The sequence below is a fragment of the Propithecus coquereli genome, unplaced genomic scaffold (assembly GCF_000956105.1).
Source record: "Propithecus coquereli isolate 6110/MARCELLA unplaced genomic scaffold, Pcoq_1.0 Scaffold3, whole genome shotgun sequence".
Lineage (NCBI taxonomy): Eukaryota > Metazoa > Chordata > Mammalia > Primates > Indriidae > Propithecus > Propithecus coquereli.
In genome coordinates this window covers 2,808,251-2,825,498 of record NW_012148618.1, presented here as the reverse complement: position 1 = coordinate 2,825,498, position 17,248 = coordinate 2,808,251, and the positions used below count along the sequence as shown (strand labels likewise).

The following is a 17,248-nucleotide window of genomic DNA, read 5'->3' as shown; positions in this document are numbered from 1 at the left end:
TTTGGTTATTTGGAATGAATTTCTATTTAAGAATCAGTGGGTGTGAACTTCCCTTACTGATTCCTCATATGTAAACCACTTCAGAACTGTTTGCCCTGGTTATCTTCCTACTCTTTAAGAGCCATACCTCATCTATCACACAGCCCCAGAGCATGTGGCGGGGAGGAACAAGAGAAATAGGGAAAGAAAAGAAAGAATCACTGTCTTGAAGAGGATGGAGTAATGTGGAGAAGTGAGAGGAGACCACAAAGAGGGTGCTGTAGGGTATAGGGAGACTATACCCTCTACTAGAGCCAATTTTCATCTCAAAGTTGTGTTCTTCCATTTCCATCTTCCCCTCCAGGCAAAATGAAGCAGAATCTGGTGCAGGTGTTTTTCATGCTGCTGCTGCTACTGCTGGGCCTGGGGGTGGGCCTGGGCCTGGGGCTTCAGATGGCTGCAGCAGTCCTGGAGGACAGTGATCAGCCACTGAATGAATTTTGGTCCAGTGACTCACAGGATGAAGCTAAAGCCACTGAGAGAGAGGGTACCCAAATGACAGAAACCCTGGTGCTTAGCAACAAAGGAGTGGTGCAACCTGTCTGGCCAGAAGAGACCATCCTCGGTGAAGATGAGGTTGAAGGAAACAAGATGCTCAGAGCTGAGGCTCTCTCTCAGAGCAACAAAGACTATCTCCAGCTTGACCTCACAGCTAGGGAATGCAATGCCATGATGGCACACAAGATGAAGGAGCACAATCAGACCTGCATAAATGAGTACACATTCATCCACGAGGATCCAAAAACAGTCAAAGCTGTCTGTAACAGCCCTGTTGTTTCCTGTGAGCTCAAGGGGGGCAAATGTCACAAAAGCTCCCATCCTTTTGATTTGACACACTGTAAGTTGTCCAAAGCAGGCCAAATCACTCCTAACTGCAATTACCTGACTTTCATTATGGAAAAGTTTGTTGTTATAAGCTGTAATGACATGAAGCTCCAGTTAACACCTGGACAATGAAACAATCCATCCTTTTTCTCTCTTCACCTTCTCCTCTTCCTCTTCCTTTTCTACTTTCTCTTTCACATGTTGCTCTCCTCTTAGGTATGCTGAAAAGAAGGTTCTGGGAAGGGAGGATGAGCTATTCTTTGTTATTCTCTCTTTAAAATATAATTCTTCTTTGTCCTATGGGTCGCCCAACTTGCATTTTGTTCCCAGGATTAGAGATGGCAGAATCGCGTGATGATGCCTGGTTTCATAGGCTCTCTTTTTCTCCCCTCCCTGGCCTGGGGAGGAATAAGTGGGGACCTGCTCTAGTCCCTGCTGTAATCCTGGTCATCAGGTTGCTCCCTGGTCTGAGTTTACCTCTGGGTGTGGACTGGAAGAGTTTAATGCCTCCTTTGCCCATGTCTTTTCCTGCTCCCCACCCTGAGCCTCTACAGCAATTGCATAAGACTTTTGGGCTTTGCACAACTTCACTTCTGTGCTGTGGAGGCAATTAAAGTGATTTTATCTGTGACTGCATCTGGAGAACCATGTGGGTCAGGTTTCTTTTTCTGATCCTGGAAAAATCTAGGGCCTGGTTTGAGGGTCTACTGGAAAGTGGTGTGGTGGTGTAGTCCATGACAGAACATGTGCTGGGTAAGGAAAACACTCTTTTTCTTGACCCTTCTCTTCCTTTTTCTCTTTCCTCCCATTTTTTACTGTCTTCTTCTTTGCTTTGCTTCTTGTTTTCCTCTCCTTCTTTTGCTTTTTTTCTTTGCTTCTTCTTTTCCTTTATTTTTTATGTTCTTTCCTCTTCTTTTTCTTTTTTAGGCCCTCCCTTCTCTTTCTCTGGATCCTTTTAGAGATTCAGTCAGCCAATGGTGGTCACTTATGCTATGCCAAGTAAGTAGATGTTGGTCCTATAGTCAGAATCTGGCATAGGGGGTCAGAGGGAGGGTGGATCAGGAGAGTGCGTGAGAGAGGAAGAGAGAGGGAGAGTGAGAGAGAGGAAGAGAGAGAGAGAGAGAGCGTGTGCACGAGAAAGCGCCATTTTTCCCAATTCAGTCCAAAAAGTAGAATAGTGCTCACATTAGATGCTCAATAGATGTGGAGTGAATGGGATGGGAGAGAATTGTGTTCTCATTTAGCATCTCTTCCTCATTCTTACTCTGAAGAATAATAAATTTGGTAAAAGAATAATTTCAGAAGAGAGGGTATTGGATTGTCTCAAGGAGAGGAAAATCTATGGGGTTCAAAAAATAGAGGATCACAAATGGCTGCCCTCCGCCTATTTCTTCTAAATTCGAATATATCAAGAAATAATGTAGTTCAACATGCTAGGAGCAGAGAATCTGATCAAACGGCTATAAGGATCCACCGTGTGATGTGACTTGATTTCGAGATTTTATCCCCTTAAGTTTTTTTCTCTGCTAGAATGTTACAGATCCGAGAGTCAGGGACATAGATACATGGGAGACTGGAGGGAAGAAAGGTTTGCTTTACTTTGATCTGGCTTTCACTGTCCTGTTCTTTCTTCATTTATTCTCCAGTTTCCTCTATCCTTCCTGTTCTTTCAGGCAGGCCACCACTTGAATGTGTTGTCTCTGGTATCTGCTCAGACGCTCTTGATTCAACATGCCCCTTTATACCTCTGACTCACCTCTCCTGGCAATGACCTCTTAGGAACAGTGTTGTTGAACAGGAAGTGTGTCTGCATCTGGGCTGCCCTGACATTTCAGAGGTGGTAGGAAGTGGCAGGAGGTGATACCTGACCAAGGCAGATCCCTACTCTTCCTGATGGGAATCCCTCTCTGGGGAAAGAAACAAAAGATCATCCAAGGCAAGGGAGAAAATGAGAAATGGGATAGGAAGAGAAGAAAGAAGAGCAGATGTCAGAGAAAATCAGCCATGTTAGGAATTTTTCTGGTGGGTCAACCAAGGGCATTAGGATTGGGAATGAATTGTGAAAGAGATCCATTGTAAGGGGTGAAATAGAGATTGGAATTAACCAGGGATTGAAGCCTACATTTTCTCATTTGCAGATGTGGCTTCATCCTCTTATAGGTTCATTCCAGCCTCTCTCCCTAAGCATTCCTACACTGTTTAATAAGTATACCTCTCTCCTCTTTCTGGTCTCCACTTTGGACAAATCTCAGCGCTCCGGTTTCTATCTGACAGTGGAGACTACCTCAGGAAATCAATTTACAGAACAATCTATGGGTCTCCAGTGGCTGAAGCGGGAAAATACAACTTCCATGGCTGACAGCAGGGTGACAAGGCTTTGTGGATACCTCACCTCCCAGGGACAGAACATTAACTTGTTACAGCCCAAATTCTGCCTCATTCACAAAACTTTCACCAATTCTTTTAACTCCAATGGAGCTCTCTCTGTACACTTCCAGAGTATTTTATTTAGTCCATATGACAGGTCCACAGTCACTTATCCACAGTTCCCAAATCCCTAAAGCTCTGTAAACTGAACATTTTTTTTAAAGTGGCCCCAAAACTCATTTAGATATGGCACCTGACAAAATTGAAAATGTGAGGCTATTTATTTTATGTATGTCATATGTTCATTGTACATTTCACTGTGGAAATATCAATGTGATTAATTATGAGTACTGCCTCAGATAGACTCTTCCAGGGGTGTTTTAGTAATATATGACACACACACACACTCGTGCACTATTGCTTTTTTTTTTTTTTTTTTTGTCTCCTTTCTCTAGCATGAAAGACTTTCTAGGTAAGAACTCTCCCTTTTTTTTTTTTTTTTTTTTGAGACAGAGTCTCACTTTGTTGCCTGGGCTAAAGTACTGTGGCATCAGCCTAGCTCACAGCAACCTCAAACTCCTGGGCTCAAGTGATCCTCCTGCCTCAGTCTCCCGAGTAGCTGGGACTACAGGCATGTGCCACTATGCCCAGCTAATTTTGTCTATATATTTTTAGTTGTCCAGCTAATTTCTTTCTATTTTTAGTAGAGACAGGGTATTACTGTTGCTCAGGCTGGTCTTGAACTCCTGAGCTCAAATGATCCACCTGCCTTGGCCTCCCAGAGTGCTAGGATTACAGGTGTGAGCCACTGCGCCCTGCCAGGGTTATTATTATTATTTTTTAATTGAGACAGGGTCTCGCTCTGTCACCCAGGCTGGAGTGCAGTGACCTTATCATAGCTCACTGTAACCTCAAACTCCTGAGCTCAAGCAATCCTCCCAGCTCAGCCTCCTGAGTAGCTGGACATACAGGCATGCACCACCACTCCCAGCTAATTTTCCCATTTTTTGTAGAGACAGAGTCTCACTCTCGCTCATGTTGGTCTTGAACTCCTGGCCTCAAGCAATCCTCTCAGCGTGGCCTTCCAAAATGCTGGGATTATAGGCATGAGCCACCACACCTGGCTTGTTGTAAGGATTATGTGAGATTAAGTAGCCCATAGCAGCATTCAATGAATGGCAGCTGCAGTTGGTAGTGTTGTAGCTGGACTCACCACCCACAGAGAGTGCATTAAATATTTTGACAGAGTCCTTCTGGAAGCAGCACTATAACACAAAGTGCAATAGCATCAGCATGGGTTTGAGTTTCAGCCATGTTGGTTGGTATGTGGCTATGTGGGATCTTATAGAACTCCTTAAAGTCCATTCCTTGGATGGCCACAAAAGTTATATACTGGGGCCAGTTCAATCTTTAGACCTGGCAAACAGGACTGTTGCCCTGGGCCTAAGCCCCTAAGGGTTCTCCTACACTTTGGAATGCTTTCCACATAGGAAGCTCCCTTGTGGTGTCTGGCTGGGACTGGCTGAGGCCAGTGGTGCCATGTGGGGGGAGTGCTCAGAGCTTGGACTGGGGCCTATGTGGGTCTGAGTCCCATTTTCCCCCTTTGGAGCACTGCCTCCCCACTCACATACATGTATGAGGTCAACCAGGTGCCCCAAAAGAGTGCTGAAACTTGCATCTAAGAGGGTCGTCCTGGGGCCCTGAGGCCAGTCTCTGGTTCCAGGAGGGTGACCTTGTAAGTGGATTGCTCCCCCTGGCTAGTTTGGCATTTCTTCACCTGAGTGGGACACCAAAATGGTGCTGACATACTGATTTTGGGTGATTCGTACATATCCTTGATATAGTTTGGATGTTTGGCCCCTCCAAATTGCATGTTGAAATTTGATCCCCCTGTGTTGGAGGTGGGGCCTGGTGGGAGATGTTTGGGTCATGGAGGCAGATCCCTCATCAATGGCTTGGTGCCCTCCCTACAGTAATCAATAAGTTTACTTTATTAGTTCATGTGAGAGCTGGTTGTTTACAGGAGCCTGGCACCTCCTCCCCGCTCTCTTGCTCCTTCTCTCGCCATGTGACATACCTGCTCCCACTTTGCTTTCTGCCTTGATTGGAAACTCCATGAAGCCCTCACCAGAAGCAGATGCTGGAGCAATGCTTCATGTACAGTCTGTAGAACCGTGAGACAAAGAAACCTCTTTTCTTTATAAATTACCCGGCCTCAGGTATTCCTTTATAGCAATGCAAAACAGACTGATACAATCCTGGACACAGGATGAATTCAGGACTCTGGGCCACCAACCATCACTTACCGCTGATCCTTAGGCTTTAGCCACATGTATGAAGGCTTTCACTGTCCATGTTCTCACTGTTGTGCTAATTCTGGTCTGTAGCACCCAAGGGTGTCAGGGATAGTGGCACATATTTCTTACCCTGTAAACACCCCATTGCTGGCACCCAGGCAGTTACTCCATCCCTTTTGCAGGATCCACACCATGGATGGAGGTGTGGAGTGGCCACTCCTGTGTCCTGTAAGGATTGCTCTGCAGTGCCAATGGAGGATTTCCTATCAATGTTCTCTCTTGCCTGCAGTTGATAGGTGATGACATGCTATCTTGGGTTGGTCTTAATCTGTGTAAGATGAAGGATAACAGCTCCTTGCATGAACTGGACTGCTCTTTTCACTCTATCCGTGGGTTCCTTGCCTATCCTCCCAGCTGGTGGTAACGTGTGAAAGGCAGACGTGTGGCCAGTTGGAAAGCGGCCACATTCTAGGAATGTGGTAATTACGGCTTAAAGAGTTCAAGAGAAGGTATGATTGGAAGATGTATTGTTTAACGTTTATGCTAGAACATTCCAAATGGCAAATTCCCCATGGCCCGGAAATTAATTATCATTCTCGTTTTCCTGCATACTCTTGGTAAGACTTGCATTTGTGGTCATCATCAACAATGTAAGGTAACAAAGTAACATTTGAAAGAGTCATTGGAAGCTGGTCTATTCAGTATCATGAGTAATGATATAACCAGTGTTAAATAATGGCATTCGGAAACTACAGAGACAAGAAGATCCAAATTATTTCAACTCAAACAGGTTCTGAAAGGCCAAGCGTTGTGCTTTCTTTTTGTGTGTGGTTGGATATATGAAATTATCCAAGTATGGTACATTTGACAATAAACAGTATGAAGAAATAGTTCCTACATTTAATAAGAAGAGGTAATATCTGGATACCATAAAGAATTTGCATGTGCACTGATTGGACAATAAACAAATATTAAGTATCTTTTCTTTGCCCATTATTCTAAATCTTTTTTTTTTTCTTTTTGAGACAGAGTCTTGCTCTGTTGCCTGGGCTAGAGTGCCGTGGCGTCAGCCTAACTCACAGCAACCTCAAACTCCTGGGCTCAAGCAATCCTCCTGCCTCAGCCTCCCAAGCAGCTGGGACTACAGGCATGCACCACCATGCCCGGCTAATTTTTTTATAGATACATATTTTTAGTTGTCCAGATCATTTCTTTCTATTTTTTAGTAGAGACGGGGTCTCGCTCCTGCTCAGGCTGGTCTCTAACTCCTGACCTTGAGCAATCCTCCCGCCTCAGCCTCCCAGAGTGCTAGGATTACAGGCGTGAGCCACCACGCCCAGCCCATTATTCTAAATCTTCACTGATAAATCACTATACTTCACTTGAGCCCATAAATTTTGTAATATGTTTAAAAATCAAATGTTTATGGGCCTCCTAAAATTTAGCCCAGGGCCACACACACTGCAGAGGCAGCTCTGCTTGTGGATGAATCTAGGGTAATGTTTCATATGTCATGTCCTTGTTAGGCAGGATTTTGACACCGACTCTCCTCATCAGACCCCTCAAATGCTCAGTCTTACCGGGCAGAGCAGACTGAGCTTGTCCTCTTCATCTTTTCTCCTTCTCAGGGTGGTGAAGTTATATTATCTGGCAGAGATTCATTCCTGATGGGGCCAAAAGGAACTCCAAGGGACAGAGTTGTCATTTTCAGCAATGCTTTGATTTAGCATGACATTTGTTGATGTTCCTGCCTCTGGACCCTGTCTCCTACCCATAGGCCTGCCCTCTCCCTCCCCTTCACATTAGCAGACTGGGCTCCAGTTAGTTTCCAGAAGGTGATTCAAATCACAGAATAGCTGGGCCAGTTCTTCATTAGAATTATGATCCAGAAACCAGGTAAAGTTTGGATTTAAAGGAGGAGTAAGGGGAAGAGGAAGATAATGGCATTAAGGCTAAGCAATAGGAACAATGAGGGAAACGTGAGTGCTCGTAGTGAGGCATGATAATCCATTACCTATTTATACAGGATTTGGGAGGCACCGCGATGCCCCGCTGTTGGAAAATGTCAGCTCTCCAGCACTAGCATGAGGCTAGTGTTTGGAATTATATCCATATAAACTTATTGTGCATCCCTATTCACAAGGACAAAATGTTATTAACTCCAAAGAATGAGTGAGATTTTTCAGCACCTTTGTAAGGTGACAACAAGAAAAGCCAAAAGCAAAATATCCCTTATTCTGTGAATGTTTTTGCATGAGTTTGGCCCTGGGCTACTTACTTACCGGGTATACAGTCATTAAAAAAAAAAAAAAAACTAAATAGGCATTGTATACACCCTTGTAGTAACCCGCAAATGAAACTCACAGGGGATAATTGTGATAGGAAGAGAGAGGTGATGTGATTGGAGCCAGCACTGGGCACTGCTCTGGAAAGTTGCTCTAGCTAAGGACCAGCATACAACAAGTAGGAGACTGGAGTTATAAGAATGTATTTGTAAGATTAAGGAAAGGGTATCCAAAGGGTCAGCTGGTAAAGATATATCTCCTTTGCCAGGCAGGTGCAATCATCCCCCAGCTGCTGTGAGTGTTCCCTGCCAAGCCTTCATGGGTATACTCTTCTCCAGAGAATAGCCTCCAGCCTGTGGGGCCTCCTCACTGATGATGCCTAAGAGGTTATGCCTTCCCCAGGGGTAGCCCACAGCCAACGGCTAGCTGATATGGATGTACAAGAACCTGGACCTCTTGCCTCAATTTTATGGCATCAGTCATGTTCTAGAGCTCCCCATGGGTTAGGTTTAAGCCTAGACTCTAGCTAAAGTCACTTCTTTGTTTAGCTTTTTTCTTCTACCCTATCCTGCTTCCCTTACTTCCTTACAAGTTTCTCCTGAGAGCATTTCCTCAAATAAATCACTAGCTCAAGTCTCTGCTTTTAGGCCACCTGACCTAATACTTTGCTTAGCGCAAGCCCTAACAGAAGCCAGTTCTTTAGAATGTACATGTTCTAAAGAAGGGATAGGTAACTCACATTACTTGAAGGTCTCCAAGGAGCTGAAGAGCAGGGGCCCAGGTTAGAGATCCCTTCAGGCTAGTACACAGGGTGGACTCCAGAATGTCAGGGTAGCATAATGGTTAAGCACATGGAATGTGGAACTTCACAGCACTGAAATTCTGGTTCTAACATTGCTAGCTCATCTTGGGTAAGTAGCCTCTCTGGCTCCTGTTTATCAGTACATGGGGATATCTGAGTAGAACTAACACAATGTCTTGTAGATTGTATGTCCTCAATGTATTTGTATAAAATTAAACTCATTTTTTACATGACCCATTCTCAAACATTGGCTAATATGCTTTGATCTTCCCTGCTCCTTTTATAGTTTTGTTGTTGTTGTTTCTTTGTTTTTGAGACAGGTTCTTGCTCTTTTGCCTAGGCTAGAGTGTAGTTGCATCATCATAGCTCACTGCAAACGCACACTCCTGGGCTCCAGTGATCCTCTTACCTCAGTCTCCCAAGTAGCTGGGGGTTACAGGTGCCCACAACCAAACTCGGCTAATTTTTCTATTTTTTGTAGAGATGGGGTCTTGTTCTTGCTCAGGCTGGTCTTGGACTCCTGGCCTCAAGCAATTCTCTATCCTCAGCTTCCCAAAGTGCTAGGATTACAGGCGTGAGCCACTGCACCTAGTCTCCTTTTATAGTTATTATTACTCAAGAGGAAGGTGAATCAGATCTCCTGGTCCCCAAATCAATGATGTTACCACCACATCATGTTTCCAGCTTTCTTGATCTGAGAAAAGTCAGCCATCTTTCACCAATATCTGAAACTACAGAAGCTCTTGATAAGAGCATCATGTGTTTTAGTAATTTTGGTGGCCTTAAAATTTGTCCACATAATCATTGATGCTCTTCCCTTCAAAAAGTGAACTTAATTCTCATTTCCTTGAGTGTGCCTGAACCTTGTGATTCACTTCTAATGAATGGAATGTGATCAAAGTGATGGCATACCTCTTCTGAGATAGGTCAAAACAAGCATTTGGCTTCCTCCTTGCTCTTGTTCTTGCAGCACTTGCTCTGGGGTAAGCTAGTTGCCATGTCATGAGAACACTCAAGCAGCACTATGGAGAGAACCACGTGGGAACTCGGGTCTCCTGCCAATACCAGGAAGGAACTAAGGCTGCTGCCCAAAGGCCATGTGGGTGAGCCATCTTGGAAGCAGATCCTCCAGCCCCAGTCAAACCTTCACATGACTGCGGCTCTGGGTGACATCTTGACTGCAACCTCAGGAGAGACTCTAAGTCAGAGCAAGTCAGCTAACTCCTGAAGGTAAAGAGAAAGATTTACATTTCCTTTCTGGGCAATTTTCAGGTGTTTGAGAAAACAGAGTCCCAGTAGGTTGCCCGCCAGCAGAGAGAGCAGAGAGAGAGCTCATAGGATTGATCCTCAGCTGTTATTAGAAAATTACAGGATTAGATATTTTCCTGTTATTTCAGCAAGGCCATCCTTACATTCAGTACTTGCCTTTTTCCCAGAGATTTCTCTCCTTGAGTCTCTGTCTCAATAGGCCTGTTCTGCAGGCCTCCTGTAATGAAATTGTCTGGATCCCCCATCTTCCTCTTTCTTGGTCTACTTATTTTTAATTTTGTGGAGCATATCCCCAAGTACATTCATAAGAAAGTGTATGTGGGAGCCACATTTTCTGAGTTCTTGCATATCTGAAAATGTATTTATTCTTTTTTTTAATTTTAATTTTAATTTTAATTTTTTTTGAGACAGAGTCTCACTCTGTTGCCTCGGCTAGAGTGCCATGGCATCAGCCTAGCTCACAGCAACCTCAAACTCCTGGGCTCAAGCGATCCTCCTGCCTCAGCCTCCCGAGCAGCTGGGACTACAGGCATGCACCACCATGCTCGGCTATTTTTGTCTATATATATTTTTAGTTGTCCAGCTAATTTCTTTCTATTTTTTTTAGTAGAGGTGGGGTCTCGCTCTTGCTCAGGCTGGTCTCGAACTCCTGAGCTCAAGCAATCTTCCTGCCTCAGCCTCCCAGAGTGCTATGAAAATGTATTTATTCTATCCTTAAATTTGATTGATAATTTGCCTGAGTGTTATTGCCAATGATAGGTTCACAATAATTTCTCCTCAGAATTGTGAAAACTCATTGCTTCACAGTCACGTAACAACCAGTTCTATTGAGAAGCCTGAGGCCATTTTGAATCTTTATAAATGGTATGTCCATTTCTCTAGGAAGTTTTTAGGATCTGCCTATGCCTGTGTTCTCAGTTTCCACATTGATGAGCTTAGGTATAGGTCATCGTATCCTGCACTGGGGGTTGGGGTAGGGTTAATTTGGAAACTCAAATCATCAGGTCTGATGATTTTTGTTTTCCTTTCTCTTCTTTTTCTGGAATTCCTGTTAGTCAAATATTGGATCTCCTGAATTGCTCTAATTGCTTTACTGTATTATCTTTTCATCTATTTTTTTCTCATATTCTGCAAGTAATTTCTTTGACTTTATCTTTCCATCCTAATTCTAATTCTTCTCCTCTCCAACACTTATATATTTATTTTCCAAGTGTTTTTTTCTTTTTTTCTTTTTCATAGCATATTTTTTATTTGTTTAATGAAAGCAGTAGTTCCCCAAATAACTCAGAATATACTAATCAGAAGTTATTTACTCTCTGCTTTGGGATGTTTTTTTCACTTCATGTTTGTTAAGTGCACTCTTCAAAGAATTATGGAGGCAATTCAGTATATGAAGAGAATGGACCATGCAAACAAATAAAATCAATTTTGTAGACTTGGGCAAATTTCTCTTTAAAATAAAGATAATTCGATGTTGTTAAAATTTTACATATATTTTTAGATACATATATACACACACAATTCTAGTCACATGGTAGGTGCTGAATTTATGGTAGCTCTAATTTTTCCTCTTTTATGTATTCAGTTCTCAAAAATATTAGAATAAAAATGACAGCAACTTCGCGTGTGAGGTATGCCACCAGATGGCGCCAGTATACTAGTCTCATGAACAGATTTGTAAAGTGGAAGCTTGATTTCAGAAGTCTTAGCTTTTTTAACATACATTTGAGTATTCTGGCACTTATCTTACTGAATAGAATCTGGCAGGATATACACCAATAATGTAATCATAATTTCCTATGGATGATGGAATATAGGTAATTTTTGCATTTTTTAATTCAATAGCTTCAATAGCTAATACTATTCAAGTGATGCAAATCAAAATTATATAATATATATCTGTAAAATTTCAACAGTAGATATACAATATATAGCTCTTAACATTTGGGAGGGAAATAAATTAACATATAGGTGAAAACTGATGACTTACAATTTTCTTGTCAGTATTTTAAATTTTTATTCCAAAGCTAATCTCATGATCAGACTTTCATCAGAATGTTTCTTTTCATCTAATCCCATTAAAAAAATCAGGGACACTTGTGGTAACATAGCACCAAAAATATTACATACCTAGAACTGTATCTAACAAACGATGTATACAACCTCTATGAAGAAGATTACAAAGCTCTCAGGTGCCCCCCAGTTGATTTGTATATTCAGTACAATTCTGATCGATAGCTCAATGGATTTTTTTTTCAGTTACAAGGGGCAAGTTGACTAGATAATTTTAAAATATGTATGAAAGTGCCAAGAGCCAAGAATAGATAAAACACACTTGAATAAGAACAAGCAAGATGGTTTGCCTACCATATAACATTTTTCATAAAGTTATAGTTATTAAGATAGTGTGCTATTGGTACAAGGTTAACCAAATAATTAATAAAGCAGAATAGAGAGCCTAGAAATAGACCCATGCAGGTTTCAATACTTAATAAATGGCAGAGAGTTATTGAGAAAGGTTGGACTTTACAATAAGTGATACAGATATCATTGATAGTCATATAAAGAGAAAGAATGAAATTGAAACCCTATCTCATACCATGCAAAATTATCTATTTTAGTTTGCCTAAAGACCTCAAGGAGAAAGTGTTTGAAATTAATATTGGGAGGAAGTGGATTGCTTAACAAGACACAAAAGGTCTCAATCATAAAGGAAAAGATTGGTAAGTGTCAATGTATGAAGATAAAATGTATTTTATTTATCATATCCTTTGACCTAATGTTCTGCGCTCTTTTATGTGATGGTCAGTCAGATGGGGTCCCAAGAAGAGACACAGGAAAGGCTCTGGAAAACAGAATTTATTATACTCACAGGTCCTAGAGAAGGGGTCACCCCATGCCATTGAGGGTCATGGGAAGGCTCCCGGTGGCAGAACACAGTGAGAGGGGAAAGCATGTAGGCCATGCCTTTATAGGAGTTTCTGTGGGAAAGTCAAGGCAAGGAGAATAAATAGTTTAGGACTGGCTAGTACGAATAATTTTGGTGGGCTCTAAACTCTAAGAATAGTTCCTACTTGTCTGGTACCTGGCCCAGGGATAATAAAGGCAGAGGAGTATTGTCCCCTAAGGTGTACGAGCAGAGGAAGCATGGCTCTGGATTGATTAGTTTGCAATCAAAGTCTGAATCCTTTGATATCTCTAAGAATTGAATAGCTCTGGGAGGGACAGTCTCGCCCTAGTCAGAAAGACGTTTTAAGATGTCAAAACATTATAATATACAAAAAATAAGTATGAACAATATATCCAGCAATGCCAGTCTTGGATATATAGCATGGGTAAACCCTTTTTCAAATGCACCTGGAGAAATGTAGAAGAATATTCTTAGCAGCATTGTTCATGATAACTCCAAACCGAGAGTAATATGTACTGTCCATCAACAGTAGAATGGATAAAAAAATAGTGCTATGTTTACACAAAGGAGGACCATACAGCAGTGAAGATGAACAAACTACAGCTATAGACTTCAGAGTATATATATGACATATGATATTGAGCAAAAAAATCTAAAAACAAGCATAGACTTTGATTTCATTTCTATAAAGTTCAAAACCAGAGTAGCGTTTCTTCTTCCTTTTCAGTCTGCAGGAGGAGCTATTTCTTCACTTAAGTGGATTTGTGCTTCCACTTACACTCAATTTAACTCCTAATCATTATGGAATATATTATCCATCTGCTACAAAAAAAGAATCATTTTGCGTTTTCTAAAAAAAGTTTTAATGTGAATTTTATTTTTTTTATTTTAATTCTTTTTTTTGAGACAAAGTTTTGCTCTGTCGCCTGGGATAGGGTGCTCTGTCCATCTGGGCTCAAGTGATCCTCCTGCCTCAGCCTCCTAAGTATCTGGGACTACAGGCACACCACAATGCCCGGCTAATTTTTCTGTCTTTAGTAGAGATGCGGTCTCGCTCTTATCCTCCTGCCTCAGCCTCCCAGAGTGCTAGGATTAGAGGTATGAGCCACCATGCCCAGCCCATTTTGCTTTTTTATCAGGAGAAGCGCAATTCTTCCTGGTACTAAAAAAAAAAATTAGGACTCACATTGTCCTGGTTATAGCTGGTAGCCATTTTATGACTAAGAGGGAAATTCACTTATTATTTATATTAGTCCCCCCTTTTGGGTGGATTTCTGAGGATTTCCTACATAAATAATTATGTCATCTATAAAATTCTTCTTTTCTATATTTAATGTCTTTTTACAAATGCCTTAATGTAGTGACTCAGTCTACAGTACAATGTTGAGTAGAAGTGGTAAGAATGAGCATTTTTACCTTGATCCCAATCTTAGGGGACATTAATTGTGGGCTTTTTGTAGAGGTTGTTTATTAGATTGAGGAAATTCCCTTCCATTCCTAGCTTGATAATTGTTTATAGGATGAATAAGTGTTCAATTTGATAATTAAAATTTTTAAAATTTTTATTGTGGTCAAATACATATAACATAAAATTTACCATCTTAATGATTTTTAAGTGTGCAGTTCAGCAGTATTAAATACATTCACAAAGTTGTGTAAGCATTACCACCATCTATCTCTATTACTCTTTTCATCTTGTAAAACCAAAATCTATACCCATTAGACAATAACTCCCCATTTCCTCCCCACCCAGCCCCTGGAAACCACCATTCTACTTTCTTTGATAAATGTTTTTTTCTGTATCTTTTGACATAGTCATATGTTTTTCACTTGTATTCTGTTTATTCTGTTAATAGAGTTAATTACGTTGATTGATTGATTTTATTTATTTATTTTTTTGAGACGGAGTCTCACTTTGTTGCCCCGGCTAGAGTGCCATGGCATCATGCCGAGCACACAGCAACCTCAAACTCCTGGGCTCAAGCAATCCTTCTGCCTCAGCCTTCCGAGTAGCTGGGACTACAGGCATGTGCCACCATGCCCGGCTAATTTTTCTGTCTTTAGTAGAGATGCGGTCTCGCTCTTATCCTCCTGCCTCAGCCTCCCAGAGTGCTAGGATTACAGGCATGAGCCACCATGCCCGGCCTTTGCTTTTTGAATGTTAACCCAAACAAACTCGCATCACGAGGCTGAACTCTGTTTGGTGATGCTGTATTCTCCCAATTATATATTGCTAAATTTTATTTGCTAATATTTTATTAAGGATCTTTGCATCTATGCTCATGAGGGCTATCAGTGTGTAATCTTCTTTGTTTTGGTTTTTTTTTTTTTTCTTTTTTTGAGACAGAGTCTCACTTTGTTGCCCTGGCTAGAGTGAGTGCCATGGCGTCAGCCTAGCTCACAGCAATCTCAGACTCCTGGGCTCAAGCAATCCTTCTGCCTCAGCCTCCCAAGTAGCTGGGACTACAGGCATGCGCCACCCTGCCTGGCTAATTTTTTTCTATATATTTTTAGCTGCCCAATTAATTTCTTTCCATTTTTGGTAGAGATGAGGTCTCGCTCTTGCTCAGGCTGGTCTCGAACTCCTGAGCTCAAACGATCCTCCCGCCTCGGCCTCCCAGAGTGCTAGGATTACAGGCGTGAGCCACCGCACCCAGCCAGTAATTTTCTTTTTTAAAAATATTTTTGTCAAGTTTTGGTATTAGGTTATCCTGGCTTCATAAAATGAATTGAGAAGTATTCCCATCTCCATTTTATAAGAGATTTTGTATTGAATTGTTTTTATTTATTACTTAAATGTTTGAAAGAATTCACCAGTAGTGCTATCTGATTTTTCCTTGTTGGAAGGTTTTAAATTATGAATTTCTGCAGTAAATATAGGCCTATTCAGCTTTTCTCTTTCTGTCTGTGTCTAATTTAGTAATTTATATCTTTTAAAACACTTGAATATTTCATGTAAGTTGTTTAAATTTATTGAAGAAATTGTGCAATTGTTGATTGCACATCTGAAAGTAATATCCCCTTCCACTTTCTGCCCACCTTATTTTCTTCTGGTTATTTTAAAGATTTATCTCTTTGGTTTTAGTATGATGTTGTTAAGTGTGGTTTTCTTTCTGTGCCCTTCTTAGCATTTTTTGAAATTATGGCTTAATGTATTTCTGTAATTTTGGAAATACATCAGCCATTAACCTTTAAAAAATTTTTTTTTTTTTTTTTGTAGAGATGGAGTCTCATTATTTTGCCCAGGCTGGTCTTGAACTCCTGGCCTCAAGCAATCCTCCTACCTCAGCCTTCCCAAAGTGCTGGGATTAGAGGCATGAACCACTGCTCCAGGCCTAAGCCATTAACTTTCACAGATTGCTTCTTTCCTATTCCCTCACTCTCTTCCTTTCTCTGAGACTTCAATTCCATGTATGTTAGATATGCCCCATATGTTTCCTACACTTTTTTTTTCTCTGCATTTTTCATTCATTTGTATTTCTGTGCTTTGGTCTGGATATTTTATTATCATCAATTTCCCAGATCCCTAAATTTTTTCTCAGTTGTGTCTATCTGTTTTTAAATCCATACACTGAGGGTTTTTTAAAATTTCAGTTGTAGTTTTTAATTCTGGTATTCCATCTGTTTGGGGGTATTGTTTCTTGTTGCCTGCCAAAATTCTCAATCTTGTTATAGTAGTTATTTTATTGCTGCATAACAAATTACCACAGACTTAGTGGCTTAAAACAACACAAATTTATTATCTCACAGTTCCATGGGTCTGAATTTTGGGTGCTGAGCTCAGCTGGGTTCTCTGCCCAGTATCTTACACTTCAGATGTCAGCTAGGCTCATTCTTATTTGGAGGCTTTTGGGAAGAGTGTGCTTCCAAGCTTATCCAGGTTGTTGAAAGAATCCAGTTCCTTTTGGTTATAGGGTGGAGGTCCTGGTCTTTTAGTTGGCTGTTGGCCAGGGGGCACTCTTGGCAGCCTGAGGCCATCTGCTGTTCCCTGCCTTGTTGTCCCCTCCATCTTTAAAGCCAGGAATGGGGAATCTCCAAACATCCAATCCCTCCCATACTTGAAATCTCTTTCTTCAGGAGAGTCCAGGCAACCTAATTAGATCAGGGCCACCACGGACAACCTGCCTTTCTTAAATTCAACTGTCCCATAAGTCATAACATAATCGTGAAGTGACTATCTCGTCGTATTCACAAGTCCTGCTACACTCAAGGAGAGAGGAGGACACAGGGTGTGTACAAAGGGAGTGGGCATCTTGGAAGTTATTTTGCGGTACCAAAACAGACTACCCCCTGGTCTTTCATGTATTTGAACATATTAATCATTTAAAAATTATTGTCTAATAACTGTTTTCTGGATTATGTGCACATCTGTTTTCACTGTCTCTTTTGTTCTTGGTTTTCCGTCATGACTTGTCTTCTTGTATCTTTGATTATTTTTCATTGTATTTTGAGT

The 17,248-nt window shown here is 41.3% G+C and overlaps 1 protein-coding gene across 1 annotated transcript; it reads left to right on the top strand.

Annotated features, from left to right (window-relative positions):
* Nucleotides 1-337: 337 nt before the first annotated feature.
* Nucleotides 338-1,036, top strand: RNASE10 (ribonuclease, RNase A family, 10 (non-active)). Its single transcript, XM_012649270.1, has one exon. The coding sequence runs from the start codon at nucleotides 349-351 to the stop codon at nucleotides 994-996; it is 648 nt and encodes a 215-aa protein (XP_012504724.1). The 5' UTR covers nucleotides 338-348; the 3' UTR covers nucleotides 997-1,036.
* The last annotated feature ends 16,212 nt before the right edge of the window (nucleotides 1,037-17,248 follow it).